We start from the raw sequence: 18,655 nt of genomic DNA, 5'->3' as shown, positions 1-18,655 counted from the left end.
GTTATTACATGGTAAATAAAATGTGTTCAATATTAATTATACAGCAGTAATTAAAATACAGTGCATATTCTATTATGTAATTGAATAATAACTACTCATACCAAGGACAGCCACACCAAGTCCGAAGAATCTTGTGAATAGGGTCCTGCTACATCAGAACGTTTGACCAACACCAATGAGATTGTAACATTCTAGCAATGGGAGGAAACCAGAAGGAATCCCATGCTGAATAGAGGGAGAATATAAACTCCACCGAGGTGTCCGAATCAGGAGTTGAACCCAGGTGCCTCTTACTGTCAGGCACAAGTATGACCACTGTGCTACCCTGTTGCCACACGAATATAAAAATGTATGCTGGTAGGAGGTACACGGCAAGCAACATGTTGGGAACCAATGCCGTAGACCATTCCGTGCCCCTTTAGTGTCGCCATAATTACGCCACGGTGCCGAGATGTTAACTACCTCGCCTGGTATAAAGAAGAAAACTAGATTCGAAGTTTTCGTGACTGCAGGAATTACTCTTTGGTTCTTTCGGTAGTCATTTAGAAAATCAAATCAAATAATAATAGAATATGACGTTTCGGTTGCAACACAAGCAACCATCATCAGGTAAGACTGAATGATAAAACACAGAACAGCATAGGCAGACACACATGCAGAGAGAGACACACACAAAGACACACTGAGCGAGACACACACCAAGACAAACAGAAGGACAATGAATCTGTGCTGAGGCCTGGTATAAAGGAAGTCGTGGGTTTGATCCCGACCCTGACAGCTGCTGTATATTTGGAGTTTGCGTCTCCCTGTGGTCGCGTAGATTTTTATCCGGGTCCTCCGGATTTTCACTCCACATTTCCCACATTTAGAAACATGCATTAAGAGTAATTGGCTGGAATACATTTCCACATGATAAGCCACTTCAAATGTGGCCAGGTCGCTTCTGAAAAAGAGCTCAGTGGGCCTTACCTGATAAAATTAAAAATTGTCTAGTTTATAGGTTATTCCGTAGGAGTCTCCGGCACACTTCTCTCAGGGATTTGCTCGTCACCTCTAGAATCGCTCCTTCGATTCTGTACGGGGCCCATGTCTCCCTCTGTTGCGCATGCAGCCGAGCCTCTGCGTACCTGTGCGGGCACCTGCACACACTGGGAGGACTGGCACCCGTGATGCACACGCGGCACAGCACCGGCATGCTGGAGCTGGAGCTGGGAGACTGGATGCACAACCGCAGGTACCAGCACCGCTACCAAACTGCGGGTCACCCCACTTCCCTTTCTGGTTCTTCCACTTTGGAATTCCCTCCTCCCAGCATCTTACAAACACCTTGCTCAATTCAAGAAACGTGTCAGCCTATCTATTATAACTTTGATGTTTTGGGCCTTTGGACCTGTGCTCAGCACCTATGTTTCAAAATAAATTAATTCAGATCTATGCAGCCAGTTGTAGAAACGTAGATTCATGCTTGTAGCTTCACTGCATTGAGGTCCCGAGCAGGATACCTCCAATTAGTGCCACGGTTGGCTACGTATGGTGCAAGATAAGTTCAACATACGTACACACGTACGTTAATCACACTTGAACCCCCGGAGCAAAGATGCGACTGGCAGATTGTGGTGGAATCCCCCCCTCCCCCTACTCGCAGGTACCGCGTCATGGCCATTGATCACGACCTGCTGAGCTTTGGGGACTTTGAGTTGGACCGCTGGCCAGCGGTGCTCATCACCAACCCCAAGGCGGCGCTGTACAGCCGGGCCACGCGCGAGCCGCTCGGGCGCATGAAGAGATCCAGCCACGTCAGGTCGGCACCTGCCCTCCTCAATGGGGATCGGAATCGGCATGCTTATTTGTCCTGGAGAAATCCAATGAGCCTGTAAATCTCCTGGAAGGGGGGGGGGCGGGTTAGAAAGTTAAAACAAACAATACAACAGAACGATAGCAGTGTAAAGTATAGGAAAGACTAATCAAATCACTAAAAATGTATAAATGTAATAAAACTAAACTATTTTTATTTTATCAGAAGCGACCTGGCCACTTATCATGTGGAAATGTATTGCAGCCAAATACTCTAAATGCATGTTTCTAAATGACTCCTGATATGGGACACCTACTCTTAATACGCTACGGTAGCGGGATGTTAATTACCTCGCCTGGTTTACAGAAGGTTGTGGGTTCTATCCCGACCCTGATGCCTGTATATTTAGAGTTTGCATGTTCTCCCTGTAGGGTGCTGGTGTTCTCTCCCATGCCCGTGTCCCTGACCCGTGTCTGTCACCCTGACCCTGTCCCTTTTCCTGACCTGTGTCCCCCTGACCCTGTCCCTGGTCCCTGTCCCTCACCCGTGTCTCTGACCTGTGTCCGTGACCCGTGTCCCTGACCCGTGTCTGTGACGCGTGTCCGTGACCTGTGTCCGTGATGCGTGTTCGCCCCGCAGGGTGCTGGTGTTCTCTCCTGTGCGTGTGCTGCGCGTGTCCGTGAGTGTGGATGGCACGCCGCTGGGAAACGCAAGCCGAGCTGCAGGGGACGCCCCGCTCTACGTCCTGCCCTGGGATCCACGTCTGTACGCAAATGAAGCGCTGCACCGCATCGCCGTCTCCACCGTGGTGAGCGAGTGCACCGCATGTTCCTCCGCCTTCCTCGTGCGACCCGGGTGCTGGCGGCCGTGCCGCACGTGACTACCTGCAATCCAGCACTGCGGAGGCGGCGAGGGTCGGTGGGTTTGCACGCAGGCTCGTTAAACTCCCTCTCGGCCCGTGAGCGTCGAGGTCGCCAACTCCTAGCTTGCCAGGGTATGATGGCAGTTCAGCAAATAGATTCATTTCCATCTCTATTCCATCTATAAGGACATTGCTATGCTGGCCGGCTGATCGCCGTTTGTGTTTGTGTGCGCCCCACAGGACGCGGCTGGCCGGGAAAGCCGTGCGGAGCATGACTTCTGGCTCTCGGAGGAAGACCCTGGGTTGAGCTTCTCCGTGTGGCCGTCTGCAATCCTCCTCATGGACCTGCACACCCTGGTGCCCCTCTCTCCCTCTCTCAAACCGGCACGCCCTGGTCCCCCTCTCCCTCTCTCTCAAACCTGCACACCCTGGTCCCTCTCTCTCCCTTTCTCAGACCTGCACACCCTGGTCTTTCTCCCTCTCTTGGTCTCTTCCACTGTTTTGATTTTCAGCTTTGGCTTCCTCCACTTTTCCTCTCCTGCCGTGTCTCTCATTTCCTTTATTTCGTCTCCATCTTATCACCTCTCTGTCCATCTCGTCTTCTTTCTGCCTCTATACTCTCAAAGTCACGAATGTGGCCAGGCCATATTTCGGGTGGCAGTGGCTAGTCTCGTGAGGTTGTATCCATGGATAGCGCAAGCAACTGGGCCTGCTGGTCATTTTAGAGACGTGAACTTATGGCAGCGTGAGGACGTCGATGGGACGCATCTTGAAAATGTTCACGAGCTACTTGCACGCTATCTGGCAAAGTCCCTCCATGTTTAGTCGGAGGATCCCTCGTTTCAGGACCGATCCGGCGTGTTTGTCCAGCGCTCGAAAAGCAGCGGGCCATTACGGTGGCTCGAGTTGTTGCTCTGGAGACCGGGAAATCGATGATCGATGTTCGGTTTGCCACGTCAGTGGCATTAGTCATGATTTCTCACTTAACAGAGCGGTCCGCGTGAAAGCTGCTGCCATCTTCCACTCCATAACGTCCTCTTAAGCTGTAAACCCCCTTAAACCTGCCTCCCTCCTCCCATGACTCACTGCTCTGTCGCAAACTAACTATAAACTATAAACTCTAAACTAAACTATTTTATATTACCAGGTAAGGCACAATGAGCTATATAGCTCTTTTTCAGAAGCGACCTGGCTATCACAAATTATAGCTCAATTAATTGGCTTATGACATGGAAATTTATAGCAGCCAAATACTCTAAACACATGTCCCACTCCTATCCCGCATGCAGGCGACCTCACCGTGCTGGTTTTCCGTGCGTGTCCGCAGGGCTGTGTAGTCTTCTTGCTGTGCTCCCTGCTGCACACACTGGTGCTGGCGCTCGTGCGCTACCACGGCTTCCCTTCCCTGCTGGGTGAGTCAGTGTCGGGTTGACGTCGGCTCCATGGGACGGATACGTGACTCAAATGATATCTTTGGGCACGACTGGTACACCATGTACGTGGCATCTAAAACTACCAGCCACAGTTTTTGTTTTATCAGGCAGATAAACTAAAATCTAATTTTTATTTTACCAGGTAAGGCCCACTGAGCCATGTGGCACTTTTTCAGAAGAGATCTGGCCACAAATGATAGCTCAACGAAGTGGCTTATAATGGAGAAATGTATAGCAGCCAAATACTCTGAACGCATGTTGATTATAAATGTGGTGGGAAAAACCAGAGGAACCGGAGAATAATCCATGCAACCGCGGGGAGACATACAATGCAAATTCCAAATATAGAAGCGTCAGGGTCGGGATCCAACCCACGACCTCTTGTATACCAGGCGAGGTAGTTAACATCTCGCCACCGTGTCACCCTCGTCTCATCCAATACAAAACTCTCATCCATTACAGAACCTTTGTGTTGTTCAATGCAGAAACTTCGATTCATCCAAAACAGAGCCTTCAAACGAGATGCAGAACCCCCTGTTAACTTCCGGTTCACTTTGCAGGCCAGTGTCAACCACTCATGTTAGCTGTGTAGCTCAACACGCTAACCACTGCACCACCGCTCTTCCCAAAACCTTTTTCCACGTCTAAAAAAAACAAAAACACCATTGCCTAACTTATTCCTAAACCTTTGTCTCATCTGACAAACAATTCTTCCATTTCCAATATCGAATACTTAGCCTCATCCAAGACAGAATGGTTGATCGATCCAACATTTAACCCTCTTCACATCTAATGCCATTGCAGTATTGCTACTGATCAAACCAAGGTTAAGAAGTGACCACGGCCAAAGCCATCGATGCCACCCCACGCTTTATTGCTTTATTGCCCCCCACCCCTCGCTAGATCCATCAGCTACAGAAAAGTCACCGTGCGACCTCCAAGCTCTACTCTCAATCTTGTGTACCTCGCAGAAATCATCATGCATGACGTCGACTTGCAGAGCTGCGAGTTGACCAGAAATCTGATCGTACCGCTCAGTCAGTTAGTTACTCAAGAAGACCATTTCGTGAGCACACGACACCCTTGTCCTTGCATTGGCTACTAATCTAATATCGAATTCATTATAAAGTTCCTGCTATTGACCTACAAGGCTGTCAATGGGTTAGCCCCACATTACTTACAGGAACTGATCAACTTCTATACACCACCAATGATGAGGTCCTTGAGATATTCTGATCGCCTTCTTCTTAGTTTACCGCGGCGAAGGCTCCGTTCCTGGGGTGATGGCGCTTTTGCCAGTGCAGCTCCAAGACTATGGAACGCGTTGCCTCTGACAATAAGACAATCAAAATTATTCAGAGCTATTTAAATCTCGCCCTGAAAACTCACCTCTTTAAAATATCCGTTTCCCCATAATTTTGGTCGTTTACCACTCGCTCTGTCTTATTTCCTGCTTTCCATAAGTCAGAGTACATTGTGATCCTTGGATGAAATGCGCCTTAGAAATTTTAAATTATTATTACTCACCCCCTTATCTCTCGTTTATTGATGAGGACCCGGCTTACGAGACTGACCGTTTCGTCTCGCACACACCGTGTTCATCTGCCATACCAGAAGTGACGTTGCTCTCCCCGCTTCGGAGAAAAGGGTTGTCGTTTAAGAGCTCGTGGGGGGGGGAAGGAAAAAAAAAGACGATGGGAAGGGAGTTCCAAAGTAGCGGAGCACTCTCCGTAGAGAAGCGCTTTCTGCTTCGGAGAGCGCTCCTCTACTTTGAAATTCCCTCCCCATCCTTTTTTCTTTTTTCTCCCCCCCACCGAGCTCTTAAACGACAACCCCTTTTGTTTAATTCGTGAAACACGGCAACGTGTCGATTTACACGCGCCGAAAGTGCTGCCGTGGCTGCTGCCGGCTGCTTGATGTCTTTTTGTGCGTCGTCGTGCTGTGCGCTTTGTGCAGCGTCGTCGGGGTGGCTGGCGCGGTGCTACCACTCCTTCTGGCTGCTCTGCCGCAGCGACGGACTCTTCTACCCCCTCTTTGTGCTCTCCGTCTACACAATAATTGGTGCGTGCAGAACACGTGATGCGTGCCGATCTGTAGGGGTGCAGCTACCTACTTCAATGGGGGGGCTATGTAAGATCCCACTGTGGGCCCCCTACCTTTCTCCTGACTCACTATTACTGAAATAGCTACCGATGTTTTTCACCCCGTATACAATGTAGACAAAACTATATATATTATTTTAGTTGCACCGTGTATTGGGTTTAGATGAAGAAGTCTCACCGCAATGACAGTATTAATAAAAATATTTAAAGGTAATTAAGTTTTCGTGTCAGTTTGCAAAACAATCCTGGTGGTGTTCAGTAACAAACACCATCGGTAGCGGCTACTAGATTTTACACTGTGCGTATCTTTCAGAAATATTGTTTAACTTGTAATCATGTTTTTTTTACCATTTATGCTTAATTATTGGAATAATGTTTCTTAACATTGTATTTTTTTTGTATTTAGTGTCCCCCTTGTGGCCGACTGAGCCCCTATGCGTCACATAGCGCTGCCACATACCCGTGCCTGTCTGCCCTCAGTCCTTGGAATGGAAGAGCATCCCCACGGGTCATCCCCTTGTGTGCATCCCACTCCACGGCTTGGAATACAATGGCCACTCTCATGGCCGGGCTCTTTCGATCGCTACGGTCGAAAACATTCACAAACTCTCTCGTGTCCACCCCCCCCCCTCCAGGACCGTGGTTCGTCGGAGAAATAATCGATGGCAGCTACGGTGCTTGTTTCTCGTTCGGCATCGTCACCAGAGAGAAGTTTTTCCAGAGCGGCTTGACGTTCTACATGGGTATCTTTCAGGTGATGAGCGTCGCAGTACAGCACCGCTTGCGGTAGAAACAGGCATCCACGTTGATTGTTGGGCACTCTGCTCCGGGCCCTTGACCTCCTCAACCACGTGGCTCGCCGCGTGTGCCAACCCATGGGCGTTCGGCTTGCCGTCGTCGCCACCATCGTCGCCCATTGTGTCCATCTCGTCATTGTCCCTCTCACCCCCCCCACCCCCCCCACCCCCACCCGGGCCAGGTGCTGTTCTTCAACGTGCCGCTCACGCTCTACTCCTGCTGGGTGCTGCGCCTGCGCGTGTCCACGGGTCTCGCGTTCGGGTCGCACGCCCGCGGCGCCGCGGGACGCTGCCGCACGCTGCTGGTGCACGTGCCGGCCCTCGCCCTGCTGGCATGGCAGGCGCAGGGCGCCGCGGCGACTCTGCAGGCGTACGGCGCGCTGGCGTTCGTCCTGAGCCCCATGCGCACGTGGACGCTGGTGCTGGCCGTGGTGCTGGCGCAGCGATCGTGGACTTGGGACTGCACGATGCCGTGTTCCACCCGCAGGGACAGCTGAGGGCGCTGGAGCTGACCGCTTCCCCTTTAGTTACCCAAAACTTCGAATGAAAACAAATACACCAGGATGTTTAATAAATTACTTTATACGCAGGCAAACTGCGCCTAGCGCTCAAGGTGCGTTCCTGGAGAAGTGAGCACTACTCGAATCAGTGCTAAAAAGGGGTCATATCATTGTATATATAGGGATGCGTTCCCAACATCGTTATTTCGTATAAGCAATGTATGAGGGCTTCATTGGATTATCAGTAATCTAGATTTGAAGTTTTCGTGACTGCAGGGATCCATACTGTATGGTTATTTCGGTAAAGTCACGTAGGTATAAAATAAAATATTGTGCAATCATTGGAAGGATTTTATTATCCAGGTAAAACCATAACTGCTTTTGGCCTGCCTTCATATCCGAATCTCCAGTTTCCTAACCCTCCCACTCCCAGCCCCGCCCATTTCTCCTCCCCACCCCGGAATTTTTTGCCGTGCTTGCGTCTTACTTGTAGCCTCCACTCCCCCTACCCCACACCCCCACCCTCCCTGTCTCTCCTCCCTGGCTCCTCCCTCCCTTCTCTTGCCTATTTGGCCTCTTGTTGCAGCAGCCCCTTTTGCCCACTTCAGCAATTGTTTCTTGCTGTGGTTGTCCCACCTGATGACGGACGCTTGTGTTGCGCCCGAAACGTCGTGATTTATTTTATTTTATACCTACGTGACTTTACCGAAAGAACCAAAGAGTATGGAGTATCAGTAATCACGCTAAGAATAATACAGATGGTAAACATTTGATGAATGAAATTTATTTAATAAAATAACATCAGTAAGTATTATGTACTGTACTCGTGTGCATTCTACTGTACTTTTTATACAAGGCAGCGGTAGGAGAGTAGGTTGTAGGAGCTGTTGCTGCTGCACTCCTGATCTGCGTCAATCTCAGAGAAGAGCTCCAGGACCTCTGTGGTGGTCTTAGTGATGCCCTCAGTCTATATTTCTGTGGCGAGGTTTCTCTTAGGTGGTGCTTGAGACTCTATCCTGGTGTCGTGAGTTATCACTGGCTAAACACGCTGGCTGTCGCCTGATGAAGCTAGTTGTAATTACTGGCGAAACATCGCACGTGACTTTACCGAAAGAACCAAGAAGATGAATCCCTGCAGTCACGAAAGCTTTAAATCGAAATTTAAATCGTACTCAGATTTTAAATGTTGTGGCTTGGCTCTCCAACATACGGGTGTGTTGTACTAGTGACGAATTGGCATGTTCTGTTTACGTGACAACCCTTACTAAACTTGATTTGAAGCTTTCGTAACTGCAGGAATCCATACTCTTTAGTTCTTTCGGTAAAGTCACGTAGGTATAAATTAAAATAAATCACGACGTTTCGATCGCAACACATGCGCTTGTCCTCAGGCGGAAAAAATATAATCCAGCAGTGGAACTGCTGAACTAGCGAGAGAGCAGCTACAACAAGGTTATATATGTGGTGATGGGCAAGCAAGTGGGGTCTGAGCCGGATACTCGGACCGTACAATCTGCAAAGCTGCCTCCCGAGCCATGGAGAGACAACCTTCTGAGGATACAACCAAAACCATCACTTTGCCATACATAGCAGGGTTTACCAAAAAGATTTACAAAATCTTAAACAAACACAGGAGCCAGGTTCGTTTCAACACAGTACACAAAATCCGTGATTTAATCCCATCTGTAAAGGATGTGATTCCTGACATGTAATACCCTTGGTGTCTACAAACGGAGTTGTGGTTGTGGCAGCAGTTACATTGGGGAAACGAAACAACATGCTATCACTGAGACCTCCTTTACCAGTGGCAAAATATAGCAATAGGTTTTTACCCTTTCAACTGGTACAAAAACTGACACCTTTATACATGCTATCATCAGAGATTTGTTTATGAAGCCATCCAGATATATAAACACAGACAACTTCAACCGAGAAGATGGGTACAAATTGAGCAATCATTGGAAGGACTTGATTAACCAGGTAAAGTCTTAACTGACTGTGATGTTTCCATCCTACCTGCCTATGTCAGCCGTTATTTCCGACTCTCTGTGTCTCTCTCTCTCTTTATGCCTCTCTCTTAGATCTCTCACATGTCCTTTGGATTGCACTCTCATGCTCACATGTCCTTTGGATTGCACTCTCATGCTCACATGTCCTTTGGATTGCACTCTCATGCTCACATGTCCTTTGGAGTGCACTCTCATGCCCACATGTCCTTTGGATTGCACTCTCATGCTCAAATGCCCTTTGGATTGCTCTCTCATGGTGCTAATCTCTCATTAACACTGCTGTTGTGCGCATATGCGGGCATGATACTCTTATGCGGCGACGGAAGCTCATTCATGCTAATCTCCCTCCCTAATCTCTCTCCCTAATCTCCCCCATTAACACAACTGAGGTGCTCACGTCTGGGGGTGAAATTCCTTTCCAGCTCAGACCCCGCTTGCTTGCCCATCGCCACATATATAACCTTGTTGTAGTTGCTCTCTCGCTAGTTCAGCAGTTCCACTGCTGGATTCTATTTTTTCCACCTGAAGACGACCGCTTGTGTTGCGATCGAAACGTCGTGATTTATTTTATACCTACGTGACTTTACCGAAAGAACTAAAGAGTATACAACCCTTACTAGTTGGCTGTTGGGTGGTGGTGGTGGGTTTTAACAACGAATTTATATATCTATTATGGACGCTGTGATAACATTAAAATATATATGTATAGCATCGATATATTATTTTTATGTAATCGTTACCACGATGCGTGATAATAGAATCGCGGGGGGTGGAGGTCTGTGGTTGGCTCAGAGCCGTGCGTCGCTCTCATTGGCTGAGCTAGTGGCAGGGGCGGTGTGACGCTCCCTGTGCCAACGCTGCTGCGTGCTCTCGCGCGTGTGGCCTTCAGGGGCCATCCATTTAGTACGGACGCATGGGGACGCATGGAGGGAGGGGGAGGGGGTTAACCCAAATGCGTACGCTTATGGCGGGTCTGCTGAAAATGCAGTTTCATTTATTTGGTATAGCCCTGCAAGCCATTCGGCTCTTGAATTGGGCGCAACCGCAACAAACAAAAAACAAAAACATGAACAAGAAAACATCTTAAAGTGACTATGCACAAACAGAAAGATCCAGGAAAAAACTGCTAAGTTCCAGAAAAAAAGCACCGTACACCAACGTTGTACAAAAATCCCAGTGGGATGCAAGTCAAACAACAACCACAAGACAACTTAGATTAAAGCCATCATTCTAACTCTGTACTCCAACAAACAAACATGGCCAAACCAAAAAACATTTCGAAATCAAAATAAAGCCATACGCAATGTAACGGTGATCATAGGAACTGTGACCGAAATTTCACAATAAACGACATAAACAACATGTACCACCAAACCCTGTAGCCATAGCTGACTGCATGAGTCACTCCACAACAGCAGGAGCATCAGTACGCATAGGAAACGGGGGGGGAGGGGGTGAAGCCTCGATAATAATTTGTCTACATTGGCCTTCAAATGAGCCACAGTTCAGTCTCTTCAGCTGTCAGACAACAAGTACTACCGGGAGAAGTGGGACTGTGGGAGAGGTGTCACTCGTATGCCACCATACCCCTGACTGCAGCTATCACGCAGCTCAGCAGTGAGTGACATCGTCTGGCGGCCTGTCCCATGGATGATTACACATCCTTCAATCTGGCCTCACTGCAGACTGCCGTTGGCTCAAGATTGTAGCTGCTGCGGTGCTCTGTTCGCGCTGCTGCTGCCTGGACTTCAGCACTAACACTGCTCTGTACGTCGGTCTACTGCTACAGCAGAAGTTCAGTCGACGCACTTTATATAGAGACTAGTTCACCGAGGTTTAATTGTGTTTTAAGATCATAAGACGTGTTTTTTTAATTTCCAGTCAGGATGGATAACACAGTCAGGTATAACTGTACAAAGCTGTGTGTAAATGTTGCACACTCGAAATGAAGGACGTGGGCAGGTGCTCCAAATCGAGGGCAAGCACATTTATGTATTGTAGTTAATAATAATCTTGTGAAGAACCGCACCGTCACTCTGTAAAATGCAACAGCGCGAGTTACACGCAGCAATCCTTCCGAGACGCCATTAACCATGTGGCTGGTTTACACGTGCGGTTATTCATTTACCCTTTCTCTTAAACCCAATTCTACTAATAAACCATCCTTGTCTTTGACAATCACATTTGCACATCACTATTCGACTATTACTTTAATCCTAAGCTGTATGTCTATCTATACCATTCACATATATCGGTATATTACACCCATTATATGTGTAACGGGTTCCGGAGACACTTGTAGAGGTAACTTGTTTATTACAATACAACACTCCAACAGTCCTGATACTCTGTTACAGCCTAGGTACACAGCCTAGGTACACAGCCTAGATACTCTACTCTGGCTATGCTCTGGAACTCGCCCTCACAAGGTCGTAGAGTCGGGAGTTCCAGAGTCCCACCACTCGCTCTCACAACATCCCAGGGTCTTCAGATGGCTGGTCGTGGGTCTTGGGTCTTGAGTTACAACTGGCCCTGATCGTCCAGGGAGCTCCGCTTTTATGCCCAGTCCCCAACGAGGGGTGGGCCCGTGTGCGCCCCCAGATCTCCCACAGAGCACACACAGCCCCCCCCCTTTGGCGGCGCCAAGGGGATTAAGCGCCTGGGAACCCAACGCCTGACGCCAAGAGGCTTAAGCGTCTGACCCGCCTGAGAACCCACGCCTGGCGCCAAGGGGATTAAGCGCCTGGCCCTCCCAGGGACCCAGAGCCCCCAGCAGTCCCTCCCTTCTTATGTCACTACATATGTACTGTATGTGTACAGTATACGTACTGTATCTCACCATTGTACAGCTTACTACTTTACATGTGTTCTATTCTCAATAGCATTGCAAGTAGTCATACTATGGGTACATGGGCATGGTTATAGACTAACCAGTATTAGAGTTAGAGAATTACAATGACAGTAACTAATTACAGTGCGTGATCTCTTTACAATGCAGTGCTAAAATGCCTCTAATTGCATATATCACAAACGAACAATTCAAAGCCAAGCTTAAAGTCTAGAACAAGTCTATAACATTTATATAACGATCAAAAACAACCTTTGGGTCCTTTACCTGTAAAATGCAACAGCGCGAGTTACACGCAGCAATCCTTCCGAGACGCCATTAACCATGTGGCTGGTTTACACGTGCGGTTATTCATTAACCCTGCCAGCCACCTACAGGCCCGACTCAGTCATCACATGCTGCTGTACACACATGCGTTGATGCACTGCACAGCACATCAGGACCTTCACAGAACCACACTTTACTCCCTTGCTGCACAAGGACATACTTAAAAGAGTGATCCATTCCTAATGTGCCACATAAAGCTAGGCCGATATTTAATCTGCGTGGATTTGGATTAAATATTGGCCATTCTATAGGATTCGGGGGGGGGGTGTAGAATGTACGCGTGTGTACAGGGAGGGGGGAAGGAGTTAAGTTTTGACAGATTTTTGCGTACATACTAAATGGATGGCGCCTTAAGGATTTCTAGATTTTCTTATTTTTTATCGTAAACATTTTCTCCTCCGGGACAAAGAGCGCCATCACTTATCGGAATTCTAAGGGGCTGTGCTAAGCGAGGTCTGCCTGTACCCCCAATAAACGACTTTTAAATACTCTGTAAGGAGCCGTACCCCCCCCCCCCCCTTCGTCACACGACGTCACAAAAAGTCAGACCCCCCCCCCCTCAAATATGACGTCACAAAGCTCTGCCCCCCCCCCCCCAAAAAATAATAAACATGCTTCAAATCGCTTTAAACTATTGTCAGTGTAGTGCATATTTAATGTGGCGCTGCACTGTGATGTTGTAGCAGACAACATTTATTAAAACGTATATTTAATTAATTAGAACGTGTTGTGTATACTGTATTTATTTAAAGTTGTGCATTTTGATGTCACGTCACATTTCTCAACCCCCCCCCCCCGTCATACATCGTCACAAATGTCTGACCCCCCCCCCCCTAGGTGCGTGACGTCATTTATGGACGGCCCCTAAGTCACCAAAAGGGATGTAAAGCATTCCAGAATCCATGCATGTGTCGTGTGCAATACAAAGGCGCACACACTATACTGGAGGCAACACGTTTAATAAACAACCTACACTCTGGGTTCTAATAGCTCGGTGTGGCTATACTGTTCGCTATGTGCATGGAAGTTAACTGTAACCAACGGGCCAGTCAGCACACACGCTGCCAGACCCACGATCCCCAGCTAAGACTTAACGAGGAGCGAAGATGATCCTCACAACGAACCCCGCTCCCTCTCGGGGCTCCCCTTTATTTCCCTGCTTGCGGCCTCGCCCCCTGCTGCTGTATCAAGTCAGGAGCTCCTCCCGGCCACGTGTCCCTTAAGCCTCCCAGAGAGGTTCCCGGCGCTCGGCGGCACTCCAGAAATAGTGGCTGGCGCTAACAGTGTCGTGACAGTATTTACGTCGCTATACATGTGTAATAAAGGACTCGATCACCGGGTCTGTCTCCGTTGTCCTTTATTTGGGTTCTTACACTTGTCCCACACGGCCCTCGCTCAGAGCCCCTCCGCTTGGCAGCTCCACAGCTGCCTTCGCTCCCGTAGCCTCCTCGCCTCTGCAGCTCCGCTGCAGATCCCCTGTGCAGTCCTCCGGCTGCCCTCACTGCAGCTCCACCGCTGCTCCTCGTTCCCCCGTGCTCGGTCACCGCTGGCCGACGGTGCCGAGTCTTACTCTGTGTGTGTGGCGATCTCGCCACTCTCCAACCTCCGCCCTGCGTGGCCTCACTCTAACTCTATCTCCCACACTCTCCCGTCTCTTCCGGTATCTCTCCCTTAAGACCTCACCCCTCTCTCACACGTGACCTAACTCCTCCCCCCCCCCATGACGTCATATCCGCGAAGCCGTTTACGCCCGCATTACACATGTGTCTGCTCTTCCTTCTTGGCTTTTATGTATGGGTGGCTCTCTTGATACAGCATAACATTGAAGACGTTTACTGCATCAAAGGTGACATCTAGAGCTTTCTCTAATTCACCGATTACTGGGCCGTATAACAAAAATGTTTGCTTGAGATCAGCATTAAATTCCTCCACTGTTTTTTCCCCGCAAGAGCGACCATTTGTGAATTTCTAGTCATTTCAAACCCCTTTGTTTCTGCTCCAATGCTGCCACTGCTTGCTCCGATGTCTTCTTCAATCAAAACAAAACATCGACACGTTCGTTCATTATTGTTGCGTCATGTTCTGTTTCTCATTATTTTCATATATTTTTTTTATAGAGGTTCATTTTACCCAACTTCATTCCCGTATATTTGTCTACTCGGTATTGCGATGCTGCTAAAGGAGCCCCATTTCTAACGATGCTGCTTCTGCCAGTTCGCCAATTATTCAAGTGACGATCACCCCTCTCTGTACCTGTGTTGCTCTCTCTGTGTATCTTGGTGATATCTGTCTGCTTATATGTCTGTCTGTGGTTTTGTGGTTAGATTTTGTGTCGCTATTTCATTATACCTGATGATGATTGCTCGTGTTGCAATCGAAACGTCGTATGCTATTATTTAATTTATTATTTTATCTTTATACGTGACTTTACCAAAAGAACCAAAGAATAATTCCTGCAGTCACGAAAGCTCCAAAATTAAGATTGGTGATATCCAATTAATACATTTACTCCAGGCACGTTACTCTTTGTTAAGATCTAAAAATAAATTCAGCTTTGATATCCCATGTGACGGTTGTTTTTTATATGATTTTAATTCGGTTCATTGCTGTACTTTATTAGTTTTGATTTTGTTATTTTGGAGACCCAGGTAACGTTTGCAAATGAGACTGCCCTGGTCTGGTTGGGTTTACACCTGGTCAAACAAATGAGTTGTGCCATCTACTTCAATGTGTTAACGTGCAACTTGCATCGCACCAAACTGAGCACCTCCTGGAAATTGTCAAATAGAAAGTGGAGAATATAATATAATACAATTTTACTTACAATATCGAGGCCCAATGTTGTGATTTTGTTTTGCTTGTTAGAGCAAGTGTGAACACATCCATTGTTGTGTTGGTGATAGTGTTTATGAACAGAAAACAGGATTTTTTTTAAAAAGAAAGTAAGTGTCTGGCTTTCAAAGTTTTGGCACAAGTAGAGTGAACTGCAACTTAATGACGGTGAAATGAAATTTGTCACGGATCGTGGAAAGAAAGCGTTGTGACCTGATGATGATGATGTGATGGGACGGCCACGTGTGTGGTTTAAACAGTTGCTAAGCACACGCCTAAAACGTCAAGGGGCCAGCAACAGACAGCACCGTTAAAAGTCCCAATTACTACTATAATGAGCTAAGAATGTCTGCTTGTGTGTCCCGAGCGTGACGTCACTCCACATGCCCCCCCCCCACCCTGTCATTAATATTCATGAGCGGGTGGATTTTTACACTCACGCTGAAGGTCGGGCGGAAATAAATATTTTTTCGCAAATTCGCTTTAAGTTTGACGTTTCTTTATTGAAAGTGAATCTAATAAATATTTCTACGCAGCAAGAAAGTGGATTTGGTGTCTTTATTTCTTCACCACTTGAGACAAAAGGCAAGTCTAATTTATGCTTCAACATTATGGTAAAATAGACTTTTTTCGGTGATTTTCCAGATATTGTATCGATTTCCTATTTATTTCAACCCCAGCGACCGAAAGCAGAAGAGCAGTAAATTTGAACAAATTGAAGGTCAGTTATATACAGTGCTACAGTGACATGAAGTGAGGTGTTTTATGACTTAGTTTTGTGCAAGAATTACTGCCATTAATACAGTGCTACAGTGAAATGCAGTGAAGTGTTTGACGTACTTTTGTGCAAGATTCACTGCCATTAAATTTACACAAGATACAATTATACTCTGCTCCATGTTTTTGTAAATATTACAGCTTCCGTGCTAGGACGGGCAAACAAGCTAGTAGATAAAGAGTTCACGCGTAACCCTCAAAGGAACAAGTTGGCAGATTTGTTTTCTTTAAGCAAGTGAGAACTCAAGAGACCAGGAGAGTATCATTTGCAAGAGTGACCATGGGCATTATTCTATTTAAAATATATATATTTAACCAGGTTAGGCCCCACTAAACTAAATAGCTATTTTTCAGAAGCGACCTGGCCAATAATGATAGCTCAACGAAGTGGCTTATCATCATGTGGAAATTTATAGCAGCCAAATACTCTTAAACACATTTCTAAATGTGGACGGTATAACCAGATGACCCGGAATAAATGCCACGTGAACACGAGGAGAACATGCAAACTCCAAATATACAACGGGCGCCAGGGTCAGTGTCGAACCCACAGCCTCTTGCAAAGCAGGTGAGGAAGTTAACATCTCGCCACTGAGGCTAGTCGTCGGGGGGCAATGATTGCTCTATATAATTCCAATTGAGTAATTTGTGGGTACGGGACTGTAATTTTAGAATTTATTTAATTTGGACCCAGATACCGACACACAGTGGCACAGTGGCCCACTAGCAAATTACGTCAGGAGATATTTAGCGCCTACCGTGAAGCAAGACTACGTGTAGTAAGGTTTTATCCATAATAAAGGTATTTTGGGTTCGATCGCGTAAATATAAAATGTGTTGTTAAACCGGCCACCAACCGACACAGCCAATTAGGGTTGTCACGTAAGCAAAACATGCAATTAAAACATGTCAATCAGTTAGCACACATCGGTGTATGCTGAACTAGTGACTAATTGCCATGTTTTGTTCACGTGCCAAACCTTACTAAGTTGCCTGTGTCAGGCGATGATGAGGCTGGTTGTAATTACCGGCGAAACGTCACAGTACTCGAATTGTAAATGTTTGTTGGTTTACTCTCCAACACACCGGTGTGCTGAACTAATAACTAATTGGCATATTTTGTTCACGTGGCAAACCTTACTAATTGGCTGTGTCGGGTGGTAGCGGGTTTCTCGACACATTTATACACCTGCAGTAATTATCAGGATGGCCTCTGGAGTTGAACTGTGAACCCCTACGACGGTCAGTGAGAAAGGGATGATGGGGAGGACATTCGAAAATGGAGCAGTGTGAGGAAAGAAGCAAGAACGTGTTGTAGCCTGCGGCGTAATGTGTGGTGGACAGCGTGGAATAGATTAACCGGGTTAGTCTTTGTAGAATCAGAATTTTGATTTATCCTGGAGAAATCCGATGAGTTATGAATCACAGATGTCCAGTAGGGGGCGGGTCAGAAAGTTACAACAACAAACAATACAAACAAAACCGATTGGAGTGCAAAGTATAGGAGAGGTAAGCAAATCGCTGAAAATAAATGTTAAATAAATTACATTGAGTACAAATTGGAAGAGTATATAATTTTAACAATGAATGCAAGCTAGGGCAAGGCAGCAAACCAACAACAGACCCAGAATACGGCAAGACAATAACAACACAGTAGTCCTTCAACAGAATTGCACATTAAAATGGAACTAGCGATGCCACACGGGTAAGGATCAAAGTTACAAATCACATTTGCAAATGTGGTTGTATGCAGCACTCATGTTAGGCTTCGGGATATTTTTTAAGGAAGATATACGATGCTAAGGGAGGACCCAAGGTTGTTCCAAAACTTCTGTGCTGTAACAACGAAAGGTTTGTTACCCATTCCGATTCTCGTTCTTGGGATAGTTAATTGGGGTTGCGGGGCCAATGTAGATTTCATCTCGCATCAAGTGATTTGAGATTGGATTTGAAGTAGAAGTCACAATGTGGGTCCTGTATGGTACAACCGTTGCAAATCAAACAGCAGACCCATGAAGGAAGCGGGTTTAGTCTGTTTAGTGTTTCATTAGTAGCTGCTAGACCAAGTGCTCAACATGGGTGGAGGGATCACTGAGTATGGGCTCAGGCAGGCCACTGAGATGATGAGCACTGGAAACAGATTAAAATATTCCACACCCAGTCATCTCGATAATTGAAGTACTGTATGTAAATGACGAGAAAACCCATCGTACCACAAACGTTAGTGCACGAAGGAAAAACGAAAAATGTTCAACAACACGTAAAAGAGGGCACTGCATGTACAAAAGCTTTCCACAAATTCATTATGCAGAACCACCAGTTCCTCAAGAAGCGCATTGTTGAGCACCGTCAACAAATTGAGACAAATGTGAC

General features: G+C 47.0%; 1 protein-coding gene across 2 annotated transcripts in view; it reads left to right on the top strand.

Moving 5' to 3' along the window:
- The window catches only part of TMEM62 (transmembrane protein 62), a 37,637-nt gene extending 24,773 nt beyond the window's left edge, over positions 1 to 12,864 (top strand). For both annotated transcript variants that reach the window (XM_078864661.1, XM_078864660.1), the window contains exons 7-14: positions 1,112 to 1,234; positions 1,646 to 1,801; positions 2,435 to 2,603; positions 2,898 to 3,014; positions 3,985 to 4,069; positions 6,047 to 6,151; positions 6,828 to 6,946; positions 7,172 to 12,864. In XM_078864661.1, the coding sequence (XP_078720787.1) occupies positions 1,112 to 1,234; positions 1,646 to 1,801; positions 2,435 to 2,603; positions 2,898 to 3,014; positions 3,985 to 4,069; positions 6,047 to 6,151; positions 6,828 to 6,946; positions 7,172 to 7,486 (1,189 nt within the window). In that variant the 3' untranslated portion in view covers positions 7,487 to 12,864. The remainder of the gene's footprint in view (positions 1 to 1,111; positions 1,235 to 1,645; positions 1,802 to 2,434; positions 2,604 to 2,897; positions 3,015 to 3,984; positions 4,070 to 6,046; positions 6,152 to 6,827; positions 6,947 to 7,171) is intronic.
- Positions 12,865 to 18,655: the final 5,791 nt, after the last annotated feature.

This window comes from Lampetra fluviatilis, chromosome 18 (assembly GCF_964198595.1).
Source record: "Lampetra fluviatilis chromosome 18, kcLamFluv1.1, whole genome shotgun sequence".
NCBI lineage: Eukaryota > Metazoa > Chordata > Hyperoartia > Petromyzontiformes > Petromyzontidae > Lampetra > Lampetra fluviatilis.
The sequence above is the reverse complement of the archived record's forward strand: the minus strand, read 5'-3'. Positions and strand labels throughout refer to the sequence as shown.